We start from the raw sequence: 16,982 nt of genomic DNA, 5'->3' as shown, positions 1-16,982 counted from the left end.
CAGGCGTGAGCCACCGTGCCCGGCCTTTTTTTTTTTTTTTTTTTTAATTAAAAAAATTTTTTTGGCCAGGTGCAGTGGCTTACATTTGTAATCCCAGCACTTTGGGAGGCTGAGGTGGGCGAATCGCTTGAGGTCAGGAGTTAGAGACCAGCCTGGCCAACATAGCAAAACCTCGTCTCTACTAAAAACAATATAAAAATTAGCCAGGCGTGGTGGTGCGTACTTGTAGTTCCATCTACTCAGGAGGCCAAGGCAGGAAAATGGTTTGAACCCTGGAGACCGGGGTTGCATTGAGATTGCACCATTGCATTCCAGCCTGGGCGACAGAGTGAGACTCCGTCTCAAAAAAAAAAAAAACAAAAGAAAACAAAACTTTTTTTGGCTTTGTTTTTTGTTTTAAATGTACCTTTATTGTTTGACTTTGGGATCTGGGAGAGAGTATGTCTTTTAATGCCATTCTTGTTTCCTGAGTCTTCAGTGACACATGTTTACCTGTAGGAATGTTTCACTTTTTAGTTCTTTTAAAGACTTTTTGTTACTCGCTTGCTCTTACTCAAACCAGAAGTTAAAGTGGCTTGCATAAGTGTCAGAGGTAACCACTTGAATCCAGAGTTTCTGGTTCTTTCTCTTTTGTTAAGTGGTTTAGAATTATCTAGGATCTTTAATGGTAGATTTAAGACTTTGGAGTTCTTTTGGGATAGAATGTGGAAACCAGCCTTTGAAAATTTGGCATAGCCCTCTGTTCCCTGAAGGCCATCTAAGATGTTTTAAACTTAATTGGGTTCTCCAATCTGCAGTGTACAGAGGGATATTCTACATTGTAGCAACTCAGGATTCCAGAGAAGATGGTGCTGGCAAGTTAGACAGTTCTTCCTTCTAGGTTCTGAGTCTGCAGTACAGGAGTTAGGACTGTGCCATTGCAGCCATCCTTATATTTAGATGCATGCTTTCAAAGAGCCTCTAATCTAGACTGAATAATGATCTGAGCTGTCTGGTGAGCAGTAAAACTGGCCCAAATAATGTATTTTATAACCAGTGCCCTTTTAGCAAGAAGGTCAGTGGGTTGTTAGGGATAGGCCACTACGGTGGTTCACAACAGGCGTTAAGAGTCTATGAGGGTTTTTTTATATTTATTTATTTATTTATTTTTTAGACGGAGTCTTACTCTGTTGCTCAGGCTGGAGTGCAGTGGCAGAATCTTGGCTCACTACAACCTCTGCCTCCCAGGTTCAAGTGATTCTCATGCCTCAGCCTCCTGAGTAGCTGGGATTACAGGCGTGTGCCACCATACCTGTCTAATTTTTGTATTTTTAGTAGAGGTGGGGTTTTGCCATGTTGGCCAGGCTGGTCTCGAACTCCTGACCTCAGGTGATCTGCCTGCCTCAGCCTCCCAAAGTGCTGGGATTACAGGTATGAGCCACACCGCGCCCAGCCTATGAGGGTTTTTTTTTTTTTTTTTAAAAAACATGAATTCCCAGACTTCCCTGTAGAAACTGACGTAGAGGGGGGATTTAATTTTTTTAAAAAAACTCCCTAGGTGATTCTGATCATTCACGATTCAGGATCACAAAACCTGAATGTTTGAATTAAGCTACATGTATATGTTATTTCTCAGGTGGATGGTTATTTAGTTAGGGTGAGAAGTAGAGCCAGGCATGGTGGCCTGTGCCTTTGATCCCAGCTACTTAGGAAGCTAAAGAGGGAGGATCACTTGAGTCCAGGAGTTTGACACCAGCTTAGGCAATATAGGGCGACCCCGTCTCAAAAAAAAAAAAAAAGTATAGAACATGGTTTATTGTAGTAGACATGACGAGAAAGTCGTTAATTTGAAGTGAAGTGATTTACCTCTGTGTCCTGTGTTGTTTTGGAATTCAAGATGTTACCTCTTGATTTGGGGGTTATGCTAACACTTAGCATGGTATGGAGGACTGGCCTGTTGGGAGGAAGAGAAACCTTTAGACTGTATCTGTGGTTTTAAATTGTGGAACAAATTCAGGAGAGGATGTTAGCATTGAAACTTAGCTGGACAATTTGTTTAAAACTGGACAGGAAGGGCCAATGTTACTTCCTGTCTGAAAAGGAAGTGCTGGCTTCCTTCCCTTCCTCCTTGGTTAACTCTGACCAACTTGGAATATGGGTGGGGGAGGGGCTGGTCATATTAGTAATCGTGTTACCACTAATGTTTGTGTATAGCCGCTTAAGGTTTACTCTTTTCCTCACTTGAAACACATAGATGGGTGCTGGGTGTACCCCTGTCTCCTTGTTCTTATATGGGAGCCCCGTACTAGGTTTGGATTTAGTCTGGGAAGCCTAATCTCTCCGATGTTACTTTTACATTCAACCTTATATACACCTCCCTTGTATTTTCTGACATTTGAAAATAGACCAAGGAGTTGGAGGGAAGAAACTGAAACTCATTTGACACAGAGCGGGGTAAGTTGTGGAAAGGAGAACATAATTGGGCAGAGGGGAGTGGATGACAGAGGTTTCTTATTTTTGAATTGAGCCAAGAAAGCATTCCTTTAAGTGGGGCCAGTTGGCACTCCTACTGCTATTTTAGTCCAGGCTTCTCCTTCCTACTGACCAGTCAATTGTATTAAGTGTTTGATGTGAGTTTGAACTGAGGTCTCAGGAGGGGAGGGAGCGAGCGAGGGAGGGTGGTGGTGGAAACAGCTGGTGCCTTCATCAAGCTATCTCAATTACTCTTCTTTTCAGAGTGTTTGGGGGTGGGGGTTGGTGGCACAGGAATTGGATGCGTGTTAGCAGAGTCTCAGCAACTCTTATGTAGTGGGTTTGAATTCTCAGGCACTCTTAATGCTATGTGGGATGTTGGCTAGTTGGAATGTAGCTAAACCTTTCCCAGTCACATTCTTTCTTCTGCCTCCCCTCCCTGTAATTCTTTCAGTGTTGGGCCTGCTTTGGAGAGAGAGGGGTGTGGGAAGTTAGACAACAAAACAGATTCATCCTTCCTACCCGCTGAGTATTCAGCTTACGTCTTGGGCCCTCCAGAGGCTTTCTTCGTGTCCATTCATTATTCCTTTAGTTGGGGTTTCTAAATATGTCTGCAAAGAGCCTAAATACAATTAGAACTGGGACCTCTGGTGAAGTTAAGTTGAATTGTAATTGGTTGGCTATACTTGTCTTCTTCCCTCCCTCACACCCCAGGATTACTATATTTCTGAGTCAGCACTCCTTTTCTGTCTCACCTGCTCAATTTGATGCAGAGAACTTGCCAAGCATCCTTTTGGATTAGCAGCATTGATGTGGGTGTGTTCAGTTCTCTGCCTGGGTGTGTCTTTTACAACTTTTTTTTTGGTATCTCAGAAAACTCTCCTCTACTAAAAGCTACTATTTTTATCTGCTTTAGTATATCTACTTCACACTGTGGTACTTAATTAAGTCTGATTATTTGGCCTGGGCTATGCATGAGGAAGAATTGGGTAAGAATACTAACTGTCATAACTAATTGTTCAGTATTCTTGAGAGATAAAGGGAGTTAGTCTGATTCCATGCCAAGTAAGAGATTGTTAACTTTTTTGTGTGTATGCTTCAGTGATAGAGTTTGTAATGGCTGGGCTCTGCTGCTGAAGTTCCATAGTGTTGCTCAATATTCTTTTCTATCCCATCCTAGAATGGCTATTGTGTATATTACTGCCCTACCCTTGCCACCTGGTCATACCAGATCCAGATAAGGACTAAATCCTTTTTTTTTTTAGTCACCCAGGCTGGAGTGTAGTGGCATGAACTCAGCTCACTGCAACCTCTGCCTCCTAGGCTCAAGTGATTCCCCTGCCTTAGCCACCTGAAGTAGCTGGGATTACAGGTGTGCACCACCATGCCCAGCTAATTTTTTTATTTTTAGTAGAGATGGGGTTTCACTATGTTGGCCAGCCTGGTCTTGAACTCCTGACCTCCAGTGGTTTGCCTGCCTCAGCCTCCCAAAGTGCTGGGATTACGACAGGCTTGAGCCACCGTGCCTGGCCAAGGACTAAATCCTTCTAAGTTGTCTGTTTTAGACTTAGTTCTTTTGTATCATGTGCTGCTTTAGACGAGGGTTCAGCCCAGACTAATTCTAGCAGATCTAAGAAGATGAAAGAAATGTAAGAAAAATAAAGGGAGAAGAAAAGATGAGAAGTGATAGCATACTACTAGTTAGTTCCTGGTATGCCCCTCTGGTTGGAGGACTCTGCTGAGCATCGTGCTATTTTTATGCAGAGGGAATTGAGCCCTTTCGGCAGAGGGTGTTGCTTCCTTGGATTTCAAGAATCTCTAGCTTTTTTTTTTTTTTTTTTTTTTGAGACAGTCTCTCTCTGTCGCCCAGGCTGGAGTGCAGTGGCGCGATCTCGGCTCACTGCAAGCTCTGCCTCCCGGGTTCACGCCATTCTCCTGCCTTAGCCTCCCGAGTAGCTGGGACTACAGGCACCCACCGCCACGCCCGGCTAATTTTTTGCATTTTTAGTAGAGACGAGGTTTCACCGTGTTAGCCAGGATGGTCTCGATCTCCTGACCTCGTGATCCGCCCGTCTCAGCCTCCCAAAGTGCTGGGATTACAGGCGTGAGCCACCGCGCCCGGCCAAGAATCTCTAGCTTATAGAGCTTAACCTCTGTCTTCGTTTTTGCTTCTGTGACTTAGGGCTAATTTCCAATGGGTTGTACAAGATAATAGAAAAGTCTATCATTTATCTAATTCTTGGAGTTAGTGGAGGACCCTTATTAGGAGAGGAGGCTTTCTTTTCTGACTAGGCTCCAAATTTACAGCCCCTGACCCACTTCAGGGGGTTGTGAGCAGGAAAAGCTGATGTTGCTGTCTTGACCTCTTTGCTGCCAGTATTTGGCTTCTGTGCAATTCCTAGTGGTTGTCCTCTCATTCTCTAGGGAAATGGGGAACTTTGCTCCCAGCACCTGATTAAACTGCCTCTTTGTAGGGTGGAGTCCGCTGCCTTTGTTTGTTCTCTGTGGAGCCTGTCTTAGTAATCAACTCTATGCTTGTAGGGAAAAAGTTTGAAAGGCTGAAAACAGAGGTGGATGATAGGGAAGGTGAAGTTCCTAAAGTAGTTCTCCAAATGGGAATATTCCATTCACTGAATCCAGGTTGGTAATCAGATTGCCATAATGGGATGTGTCACATGTAGCTGAGCTGAATTAACAGCAGCAGTAGCTTTAAAATCCCTAATGCAGTGCCTCCGAAGTGAAGAAACTTGCCAAGTAGGAATCTTAAAAATTCCCTCACCCCCTCCAAACTCTTAGATCCACACACAGTATCTTTCTGCTGATTCTTGAAGGCCTGAGCTTTGTCCTACGTAGTGTTGGCTTGGGGCAGAGAGGAGGGTTGTTTTCCCTGAACATGATAAGGGGCTGAGCAGGGCAAAGTGGGGGCTCTGGCCCATGATTGGTAGACAGGATGCCCTGGAATGCGGTTGGCCTGAAGCCCAGAATCCAGCACTTTGTATTTGTTTGTTTCTGGGAGACTGTGGTCTGGTGCTACTGTGACAGGAAGTGAGAAAGCTGGGAGTGGGGGAACAGAGAGGGTCGATGTCTTTGTGGTTCTCCTGTGAAATCTCTTTGTCCCTGGAGAGCAGCTCTGCTGCAGAGCTCTGCCGAGAAGAGAGCAGCCTTTGTGTGTCTAATGGGTCTCCGAGCATCTAGCTACTCCAAGGGATTAGGGAGTGTGAATTCTGACTGTGGCCTTTTGCGTTTTAGCACTTGAGTTATATAAATGGCCTCGATCTCTTAGCACTGGGAAGCTTACTGAGTTTTGTGTGTGCTGCTATTTTTTGTGGATCTCTAAGATTTAATTAAGAAAGGAATTCTAGAAGGAAATAGACGTTAAGGAATGTTCATTTGCTGTGTATATTGCAGGTACCTTGTTGGGCTTAAAAGGGACAGAAAGAAACAGGTAATGCTGAGGTCCTTTACATTTTAGGTCTCATCCTTCCAATTGGCACCCTACTACATACAGATCAGGAGAAACCTACCTACTTAGTATTAAGAGTTACTAGCAATTCCCTAATGTTTGAACATGACTAGACAATGGTTGGTAGTTTCCTAGGATTTTTCTTCCCTATGTCTAGACTGAAATAGCACCTGCAATACCCTCTGTCTTCCTTCCCTCTTTTCTCCCTTGTTTTGTGTTTTCCCTGCCTTCCATTCCAGCTGTGAAACAGGCATCTTTTCTCACTTTGTGGATTGGGTGGCTGAGTCCTTAACTTTGAGCCAAGCTGGCTGGTTCCTGAGCACACACACAAACCCGCCTTTGATTGTCCAGGAGGACAGCTGCCCTAGAGGCAGATTGCTAACATACCACTAGAACAATCCTTCTTCTCTGTTCTTATGCTGGCTAGCACAATCTTTACTGCCTCTAGTTCCTTCTGTTTCCCACCCCAGCTCTGATCTTTGCTTTTGGCTTAGTGAGATGTCACATTAAAAATGAGAGTAGGGATATTTGTGATTGGATTTTTTTTCTTGTGGTAGGGTTGAGGGGGTAATCAGAGAATGTGACATGTAGCCAGCTTTCTAGAGCAGGCTTGCCAGTGGTAAGGTAGGTGATTTTTACAGAGTAGTGCCTCTTTTGTTCTTAGCACCTTTCCTCCCAAGTACTAGGTCCTTATAAAAGGGGAGATAAATCTGAGGTAGCCTGCAAGCTACTCTTCCCAAATTGAGTAAGGTTTTGTTCTTTAAAGACCCAAAAGTCTAGCTGGTTCCATTCCACCTTCTCTTGCCTCCTTCCCCTCTCTGTAAAAAAATGTTAACTTTGGGTTAACTTCTCAATTGGAACTAGAATGTCATTTAAAAAAAAAAAATTTTTGGAGACAGGGTCTTACTCCGTCACCCAGGCTGGAGTACAGTGGCGCAATCTCGGCTGACTGCAGCCTAGAACCCCCAGGCTCAAGTGATTCTCCCCCCTCAGCCTCCCGAGTAACTGGAACTACAGGCACATGCCACTACACCCGGCTAATTTTTTTGTATTTTTTGTAGAGATGGTGTCTTGCCATTTTGCCCAGGCTGGTCTCGAACTCCTGAGCTCAAGCCGTCTGCCCGCCTCAGCCTCCCAAAGTGCTGGGATTACAGGCTTGAGCCACCTCGCCTGGCCTTAAGAATGACTTTTAACCACAGGAAGCATGGAAAATTCGTACTCTTTCCACTTTATCAAGAAGGAACATGGACTTGGAATAAAATAGGAGTTTCCACTACTTACTACTAGTTGATGAACTTGGGCAAGATACTAAATACTTGTGATATACAGGTAGTATGCTTATTTATAAAAAGAGGCCATTACCTCAGCAGGTGTTGAAAGGATTATATGATAACTTCAAGGGGAAGAGCAATAATACACAACTTTTCTTCCCCTTCAAAGTAGGATTTTCTTCTTTCAGATAAGGAGAAACATTTCCTCCTGCTATCTGTCCTAAAGCTGAGAAAGGACCTTAACACTTCTGATCGATTCATTTATAGATTGACATGTTCTGTCTCCCTGTTGCTTGTCTCAAAAAGAAGACATACTCCAAACTTGATGAAAAGAGTGCCTTATTGGTCTTTTCAGGATTTTAAGAAATTGGGACTGTAAATATGGCTCAATTACATGCTTCCACCTTTTCCAAGTTACTTTCAAATGATGGGCAAAGAGGTGGGGGAATGCCATAGATTGAAAGTCAGGAAGTTTGGTGAGAAGCTGCTATTTTGTTTGTTTGTTTGTTTCTTTCTTTCTTTTTTGTGATGGAGTTTCTCTCTTGTTGCCCAGGCTGGAGTGCAATGGCGCAATCTCTGCTCACTGCAACCTCCACCTCCTGGGTTCAAGCGATTCTCCTGCCTCAGCCTCCCGGGTAGCTAGGATTACAGGCACCCACCACCACGCCAGGCTAATTTTTGTATTTTCAGTAGAGACAGGGTTTCGCCTGACCTGGTGATCCGCCCGCCTCAGCCTCCCAAAGTACTGGGATTACAGGCCTGAGCCACCGTGCCCGGCTGAGAAGCTGCTATTTAAAAAAGGAATGTGAGCTCAAACACTTGGGTGACCCCTAGTAAATTCTAAGGTTAAGCTTTTCCACGAATATATATATTTTTTCCCTAGCCTAGGGTATGGAAGGGTATAAGGTATCTTAGTTAATTTTAGGATTTCTTTTTTATGACATGAGACCTAAACAATACCTTTGCATTTCAATTAGGTTTTTTCTTATTTTTCATAGTGTACCTGATCTTTCTCCTCTTGTAGGAAGGAGAAAGGCATTTGGCTTCTCCCCTTCCTTTAGTCTAATGCTCTGTTTTTTTGCCACTCCCTCTTATCTTTGTTTCCTTATCGGCCTCTCCCTAAAGCCCTGCTTTCTCCTTTTAAGGCTAGGTGAGGTGCCTTTGGCAAGGTTGCACAGGGATCCAGGTAAGTAACTCAGTCTCTTCTCAGGATAAGAGAAAACTCAATGTTAACTGTCCCAGTGGAGGGCCTTGGAGAGGCATGTGGATAATGGGGGAGGAGAAGGAGGCGGCCTGGCCTGAGAGATCAGGACTTGTTAGACCAGTCCTGTGTGTGCGTCATGCATGCTCCATAGAGAAGCAGGTTTTGTTTCTTTCTGTACCCTTTCAGTCCTGGGCCCCCTCACTAGCTGAGAGCCACACCCTTCCTTGGCTTTAAAGCCAGCCCAGCGCTAAGCCATTTTAGTATGTTATGGTTTAGGGGGGGTTCTCAGAATACTTGGGAGGGGTAAAGAGAAAGAGAAGAATGTTTTATTTGGTCTCAGAATTTAGGAGGTCATGATAGTGGAGGTGAATTTTTTTTTTTTAAGTTACAGTAAAAACTTTGAATGTTGACAGGTAGCTTTAAGTAAGGATTTATAAGACTAAAGGGAGTTTAAGGTACCCTGGTGATGTATAGAGGTTGTCAGCTCAAATTCCTTTTAACAAGGATTATTAAAAAAAAGTTTATATCTTTGTTTTTTAAAAAATTCTTTTCTCTGACATTCCAATCAGAGAGAATGCATCCCTCTTTCCTAAGAGGAGGGTGGTTTGCCCAGAGCCTGCCTTAATTCATGAGAGAGATTCCTGGTGGACACCTAGTTTTTCCTCATGAAAATAAGACTTCTTTTGTCAGCCTTTTACCCTCTTTTAAAAGAAAATCCTTAACCAAATTAAATTTAACAGTGTTTAATTGAGCAAAGAACAATTCACGCATTGGGGAGCCTTCTGAGCCAGAGTAGGCTCAGAGACTCCAGCGCAGTCATGTGGTAGAAGATTTATGGACAGAAAAAGGAAAGTGATGAACAGAAAATGGAAGCGAAGTATGGAAACGGCTGAAATGGTTATGGCTCGGCTGGCAGTTGCTTTATTTGTTCATGGTTTGAACAGTTGGCCCGCCTTTGATTGGCCAAAACTCAGTGATTGGCACAAGAGTAGGTTACAGTCTATTTCTACCACCATTTAGGTGATAGTTCATTATGTACAGAGAAATCTTCAGGCCAAACTTAAAATATGTAAGGAGGCAGCTTTAGGCTAAACTTGATTTAACACTTCTAAATGGAGAAGTTGGGCCTAGCAGGAAGCAGATCCATGAGGAAGCATAGAAACAGTGAACACTAGGAGAAGGCCATATCCAGAATAATACAGGTTTTGTGACTTGAGTAGTGCTCAGTTGAGATTATGAAGTGAGCACAGTCCTTTTAATCTTAATGCAAATCAGCTTAAGGGACTTGGAATTAACAGAAGGTGAGTCTTCCCAGTGAAGTGAAAAATACTAGAACTGTTCTGACTGAGCATGAAGGTGGAACATAGCGGGGCATGGTGGCTCACGCCTGTAATCCCAGCACTTTGGGTGGCTGAGGCTGGCAGATCACTTGAGGTCAGGAGTTCAAGACCAGCCTGGCCAACATGGCAAAACCCCACCTCTACTAAAAATACAAAAATTAGACAGGTATGGTGGCACACGCCTGTAATCCCAGCTACTAAAAATACAAAAATTAGCCGGGCATAGTGGCACATGCCTATAGTCCCAGCTACTTGGAAGGCTGAGGCAGGAGAATCACTTGAACCTGGGAGGTGGAGGTTGCAGTGAGCCGAGATCACGGCATTGTACCTGGGCGACAGGGCAAGACTCCATCGCAAAAAAAAAAAAAAAGGTGGAACATCAAGTGAAGGTAGGGTGGGGTACTTCGACTTTGGACTCTGGCACAAGCACTGATAAGAAGCCATAGAAAGTCTTGACAAAATATATTTCTTTGATTTAGAAACAAAATGGCAATTTTCTTTGTTTGTGGTTGAACCGGAGTAATTTCTTCAAATTTGGGGTCAGGTGCCAGTTAAGGCAAATAAATGCCTTTTAGGTATCTGGAGGGCCCCTTTCTGGCTTGAATGTTATGTAATACAGTTCTGTAGTGTTACAGGTGCTATGTGTTGTTGATTTAGTATTCTGTAGTAGGAGGCTCGGTATGGTATTTATTTATTTACTTATTTATTTTTGAGACCGGGTCGCCCAGGTGGCAATGTAGTGATTGTGGCTCACTGCGGTCTGGACCTCCTAGACTCAAGCAATACTCCCACCTCAGCCTCCTGAGTAGCTGGGACTACAGTGTGCACCACCACGCCCAGCTAATTTTTGTAATTTTTTTGTAGAGGCAGGGTTTCGCCATGTTGCCCATGCCGGTCTTTAAACTCCTGGGCTCAAGTGATCTGCCCACCTTGGCCTCCCAAAGTGCTGGGATTACAGGTGTGAGCCACTGCACCCAGCCCAATGTGCTTTTGAAAAAAGCCATTTGCAGTCCCTAGAATGGCTGGGCACAGTGGCGCATGCCAGTAATCCCTGCACTTTGGGAGGCCAAGGTGGGATTGCTTGAGCCCACGAGGTATATGCTGTAGTGAGCTGTGATCACACCACTGCACTCTAGTCAGGGCAACAAGAGCGAGACCCTGTTTCAAAAAAAAAAAAAAATTTCCTAGAATGACATGGAAGTGGAGTTTTGCCTGTCATTGTTTTTAGAGGGAGAGCGTAAATATGTGACATTCGTTTTGTTGTTGTTGTTGTTTTTGAGACAGAGTCTCACTCTGTTGTCCAGGCTGGAGTACAGTGGCGCAATCTCGGCGCACTGAAACCTCTGCCTCCTGAGTTGAAGCAATTCTCCTGCCTCAGCCTCCTGAGTAGCTGGGATTACAGGTGTGTGCCAACATGCCCGGCTAATTTTTTTGTATTTTAAGTAGAGATGGGGTTTCACCATGTTGACCAGGCTGGGTTTGAACTCCCAGCCTCAAGTGATCCTCCCATCTTGGTCTCCTAAAGTGCTGTGATTGCAGGTATGAGCCGTGGTGCCCGGCCGTGACATTGGTTTTGATTTTATAATGAATAAATAGGAAGATAGGAGGAGAGTTGCCTTTGAGACTGGCTGCCGGAGACAAAATTATTTTTGCAAAAACCCAAAGATTGGTGAACTTTAGAGTTCACACAGGCTATGGTTTTATATATATTAGTTCATTAAAACTAAACCATGAAGAGTAATAAAAATGGAAGCTTACAGGGGTTATAACTTTTCCAAGGTCTCCTAGCTAGTTTTTGGAGGAGCCAGGACTTGGACTCCCAGTCTTTTGACCCCTAATCTGGAGTTTTATTTTGTTTTTCCCTCTAAAAGTGAATAATTCCTGTAGTTTTCAGGTCTGCTGCAAATGGAAGAGGGGATCCTGGGGAGGCTGGTTTACAAACTTCAAAAACTCTACCAACCACACCCAAGCTCGAGTTCCTGTAGTAGTAACAATATTACTGGCTTTCTGTGCGTCAAGACAGTTTTCTAAGCACTTTACATGAAATGCCTCATTTAATCTTCACAACCACCCTATGTATTTTTGTTCCTCCATTTTACAGAAAAGAAAGCTGCAGTTTCGAGTGGTTGATACTTTGCCCAAAGTCATATAGCTAAAAGTGATAGATCTTATACTTAAACCCAGGCAGATAACAAAGCCTATACGCTTAACCCCTTAAGAATCATAATTCCAATTTGTATTTCTTTAGCCAGTTTACAGTAGAAGAAATCATTCCAGGGACTGTGCTGTTGGTAGGTGATTTTTTGTGGGGGTACTGAGTCTTGCTCTGTCACCCAGGCTGATGTGCAGTGGCATGATCTCGGCTCACTGCAACTTCCGCCTCCTGGGTTCAAGTGATTCTCCTGCCTCAGCCTCCTGTGTAGCTGGGATTACAGGTACGCACCACCACGCCTGGCTAATTTTTGTATTTTTAGTAGAGGTGGGGTTTCACCATGTTGGTCATGCTGGTCTCAAACCCCTGACCTTGTGATCTGCTCACCTCGGCCTCCCAAAGTGCTGGGATTACAGACATGAGCCACTGCGCCCAGCCGGTAAGTGATTTTTTTTTTTTTTAACCTCCTATCTGGTTAGCATTGTCTAGTTGTTTGGTCCTTCTGGGTATTTGATTTAATTTAACTTATTTTGGTTTGGAGTGCTTACAGAAGAGACTGAGTTTTTATCATTATCATTGCTTGGATGAAGGATCTTTACTATGGACTATGGACTCTGGATAATAGCAGGAATATCTTTCTAGTGTGAGTGGGATCCGGTAATGTAGGACTTACGGCTTATTAAGAGTAAAACTAGGTATTCTCAGAAAATCTAGTCTTAAGGGGAAATAACAAGTTTCACTTCATGTCTCCTCAACCCCCTGACTTCAGGAATTCTTTTTTTTTTGTGAGAGCAAATGTAATCTATTTAAATCTAAGTAAGTGGTAGCTGGCTGCGGTGGCTTATGCCTGTAATCCCAGCACTATGGGAGGCTGAGGCAGATGGATCACGAGGTCAGGAGATCGAGACCATCCTGGCTGACACGGTGAAACCCCGTCTCCACTAAAAATACAACAAATTAGCCAGCGTAGTGGCATGCGCCTGTAGTCCCAGCTACTAGGGAGGCTGAGGCAGCAGAATCGCCTGAACCTGGGAGGTGGAGGTTGCAGTGAGCTGAGATTGCGCCACAGCACTCCAGCCTGGGCCACTGAGCGAGACTCTGTCTCAAAAAAAAAAAAAAAAGTCAGTGGCAAACCTGGAAAGGTATTGGGCTGGACTTGTAATTATGACTCCTGACTGTCTGCCAAAGTCAGCTGAAAGTTTGTAGTGTAATCTTCTTGATGCATATGGCATGGAGAAGAATCTTTTTTTCCTTAAGTCTCCAAGTTATGAGACCATTTACTGTGTAGCCTGCCTAACAGCTTCATTCTTTCCCCACTCATACATTCTTTTTCCTTCCATTTTTTTTTGTTTTCTCACTTACATGTAGATATTATGGGTAACTCTTGAGCCTAAAAAAAACAAAGTAGAACCCTTTTCTTTCCCTGTTTGCCTGTGATGGTTAAGAAGAAAGCTCTCAAAGGTTGTAGAGGAGAGGCTCTGGACCATCCAGCTGGTACTGACTGCACTTCTATTTGGACTGGACACCATGGCATAGAAAGAGAAACAGGCTTTGGAATGGCATAGACCTGGGTTTAAATTCAAAATTTGCTATTAACTGTGAGACCTTGGGTAGTTTCTTCACCCATGAGTCTTATTTGCAGTAAAACTTCCTTAGGGTTGTTGTAAGGATTGCCAAGATAGTAAATGTAAAACATTCAGTAATCATTAGTTTGTTTCACATTCTCTTTCTCCAAGGTAATAAATTGTTAAGGCCTCAAATACAGAATCAAGAACTTATTATGACAGATGTGTAACGATGTGATGACTTCCAAGCACTAGAGCAGTGCCCTTTGCCCCAGAAACACTGGTATAGGTGGGACCTCCTAGTAAATAGATTAGGAGTAGGGAAACCAGCCCATTCACCCCTTAGAACCTAGTTATGTTTTTGATCCAGTTGATTTCATCTACTAGTTCACAAAATAGTTTGAGGCTGAGACGTACTGTGAAGTAATTGGAAGTGTTAAACCAACTTTTGAAACAACTTAATACCTGACATTTGTATATAATGTTGTCTCACCTGATCCTCACAACTCTGAGTTAGACCGGGCTAATTTCCTACCTCCTGGGAAGCAGCAATTTTGTTTTTCTTTTTCCCCAATTTGGTTCCTGGAAACGGGGTAAATGGATTTGGCATCTTACAAGTGAGAACATGACAGGGTTTACTGCCATTGTTGGGTAGTAGTACAGCCAGAACTGGGACCAGCCTTCTGAACTGTGTTCTATCTCATACGGCCTCTGCTTCTGCCCTCTTTCAGGCAGAATATCTCCCCATGCTTTTAGACCTAGGAATCTGATCTTTTTGTTTAATTGTGCTGTCTTCTTTTCCAAATTAGAGCCGGGTGGTCAGCTTTAAGAAGATGGTGGAAGCTAATGTTTCTCCAGATACTGCTTTCTGACCTAGAACCCTGAGCATTTTTCCTATCTCCCTTCCTAACCTTCTTCACTGAATTTAAGTTGCAGGGCCATTTATGGCCATCTGTACACTTTCTCTTTGCAGCAGGGAATGTCACTGTATCCCCCATGGTAGCAGTAATTTGGGCTTTTATTAGCAAAGAAGATTATAGGGTGGATGCTGCTGGAGTGGTAATTGCACTTCAGACCCTGTTGAAATTCAGAAACTGGAAGAGTCTCTTTTTGAGCTCAGAGTCCTCTTAGTGTGGAAGGTTCATAGGTCATTGTACATAGTGGATTAAGAAATGGAGATGAAAGGGGAGCCCCGGTTTTTTTTTTTTTTTTAAATAAGGGTGCTTATTCAAGAAAGACCTTTGGGTGGCCTACTGGAATGTAGGTTGGGAATATGAGAAAGTGGCAATGGGTTTTAGACTGAAAGGAAGAAGAGTTGATAAGTGATTATGGGAACTCCAAGCTGGGGTAGGAGGAATTTAGGGAAGGGCGACCACGTTCTTTAAACTTAGGGACTGCATTGATTCAGGAGTTTATTGGGCACTTATTAATCAGTTCCTTTGGGTACTCGTGCTTGCTGACTTCTGCATACACTCTAAGGCAAACAGGACCAAGCATTTGTGCTTGGTGGGGCTCTGGGGAGCGTGGGAAAGGGAACTGAAGCAAAAGGCTCAGCCTAGGCTAGTTCCCACATGTCTTCCCCACACAACTTTTGCATTGGTTTCTCAATGTCTTTGTGGGCATGCTGGGACTGGGCTTTGAGGTTTCTGCCTTACGGGTGGGAAGGGAGGGGGAAGGGCATTCCAACAGCAGTTTTTTTCTTTTTCCCCAATTTGGTTGCTGGAAACAGGGTAAATGGATTTTTATGCATATTATAACCTGTTCTGGTTATGTATGGAAATACAAGTAGAGGAACTCACACGACAGTAGAGTCCAGGTTTTAATGAAAACAACATCCAAGGCCTAGGTATCTGAACACAGCAAGGTCTAAAGGGCACTTGTCTGTCACATTAAGCAATTCCAAGTCATATTTTAAATTACTTCCTTTCATTCCTAATGTTGCCCCTTGCTCTTCTTGTTTCTGTGTATTGGGTATATTTTATTTTCCTCTCATTCCCATTTTTCCTTCAAATATTTCTGCAGCTCTCTCCTTCCTGCTTCCTCCTTGCTGTGGTGGCTGGGATGCTTCTTCCATGATTTTTTGAATCTAGACTGGGCTGTTCTCTGTGTTAAACCAATCAGTTGCGACCTTCTCTTAACAGGTGTGTATGGAAATATGTTTATTAAGAATGAAAAATATTTTTAAGAAATATGTATTTTTATTCCTCTCATGTCATAGCAGAAAAAAATCTTTTTAAGTACCTTTTTTCTTTATGGGTTGGTGAGAGGGTGGGAATTGGGGAGAATATTTATTTCAAAACCTGCCTTTCAACATTGTATATTTTGGACTGGCATAAAGTCTCTCATAGCTATAAGACAGAAAAAAACCCATTGAGTCCAACCGAGTATCACTAATGCCTGTTAAACCTCCTGTTTATATAATGATATGGAGAACTCTTCATTTCTATATAACTATATTTTATTGTATAGATAGCACACATAGACCCTTAGATACTTGGATATTTATCCTGAGTTGGAACAAATAAAGGGGTAAAAATATAGTCTATTTAGAACAAGGGTGTCCAATCTTTTGGCTTCCCTGGGCTACACTGAAAGAATTGTCTTGGGCCATACATAATGTACACTAAGAATAGCCAGTGAGCTAAAAAAAAAAAAATCTCATAATGTTTTAAGAAAGTTTGCAAATTTGTGTTGGGCCGCATTCAAAGCTGTCCTGGGCTGCGTGTGTCCCGCAGGCTGTGGGTTGGACAAGCTTGAGTTAGAGCTTTCTGCAGGATTACAGAGATGTAGGAACTTCAGCCATTGACTTGTGGAGGTTAGGATATGAACTACTGTGAGGTGCACTTTCAGAGGTTGAGGCTAATACTTCTTTTCCTACTTCCCAAGGAGGTGAAGTTTCCTTAAGACAGTGCTTTTTTACACAGAGTTTTTTGTGGTTCTATTACTCTGTTGTCTCCATTAGTCAAGGAACACGTTTTGCCATCAATATTATATTTAACAAACTATAGTAGTATAGTTTTGGAAAGTAGAAAGGCCCTTTTATGAATGTATTATTATATTTTTGGAGGCAGAGTCTTGCTCTGTTGCCCAGCTTGGAGTGCAGTGGTGCCATCTCGACTCACTGCAACCTCCGTCTCCTGGGTTCACACAATTCTCATGCCTCAGCTGGGATTACAGGTGCCTAGCACCATGCCTGGCTAATTTTTGTATTTTTAGTAGAGATAAGGTTTCCCCATGTTGGCCAGGCTGGTCTTGACCAAGTGAACCTGACTTCAAGTGATCCACCCACCTTGGCCTCTTAAAGTGCTGGGATTACAGGTGTGAGCCACCGCGCCCAGCCTACTTTGATTTCTTTTTTTTTTTTTTTTCTGAGACGGAGTCTTGCACTGTGTTCCCGGCTGGAGTGCAATGGCGCTATCTTGGCTCACTGCAACCTCTGCCTCCCGGATTCACGCTATTCTCCTGTCTCAGTCTCCCGAGTTGATGGGATTATAGGCGTACACTACACCCGGCTAATTTTTTTTTTTTTTTTTTTT

At 43.3% G+C, this 16,982-nt stretch overlaps 1 protein-coding gene across 23 annotated transcripts in view; it reads left to right on the top strand.

The window, feature by feature from the left end:
• Nucleotides 1-16,982, top strand: part of CTNND1 (catenin (cadherin-associated protein), delta 1) — a 69,128-nt gene that overhangs the window by 23,318 nt on the left and 28,828 nt on the right. For 9 of the 23 annotated variants that reach the window (XM_011998641.1, XM_011998646.1, XM_011998654.1 and 6 more), the window contains exon 2: nt 15,469-15,587. The exons of the other annotated variants lie outside the window; for them this stretch is intronic. In XM_011998641.1, coding sequence (XP_011854031.1) covers nt 15,469-15,587 — 119 coding nt within the window. The remainder of the gene's footprint in view (nt 1-15,468; nt 15,588-16,982) is intronic. 23 annotated transcript variants of the gene reach the window in all.

The sequence above is a fragment of the Mandrillus leucophaeus genome, unplaced genomic scaffold (assembly GCF_000951045.1).
Source record: "Mandrillus leucophaeus isolate KB7577 unplaced genomic scaffold, Mleu.le_1.0 Scaffold578, whole genome shotgun sequence".
Taxonomy (NCBI): Eukaryota; Metazoa; Chordata; class Mammalia; order Primates; family Cercopithecidae; genus Mandrillus; species Mandrillus leucophaeus.
Note: the sequence above shows the minus strand (reverse complement) of the source record. Positions and strands in the feature narration are given on the sequence as shown.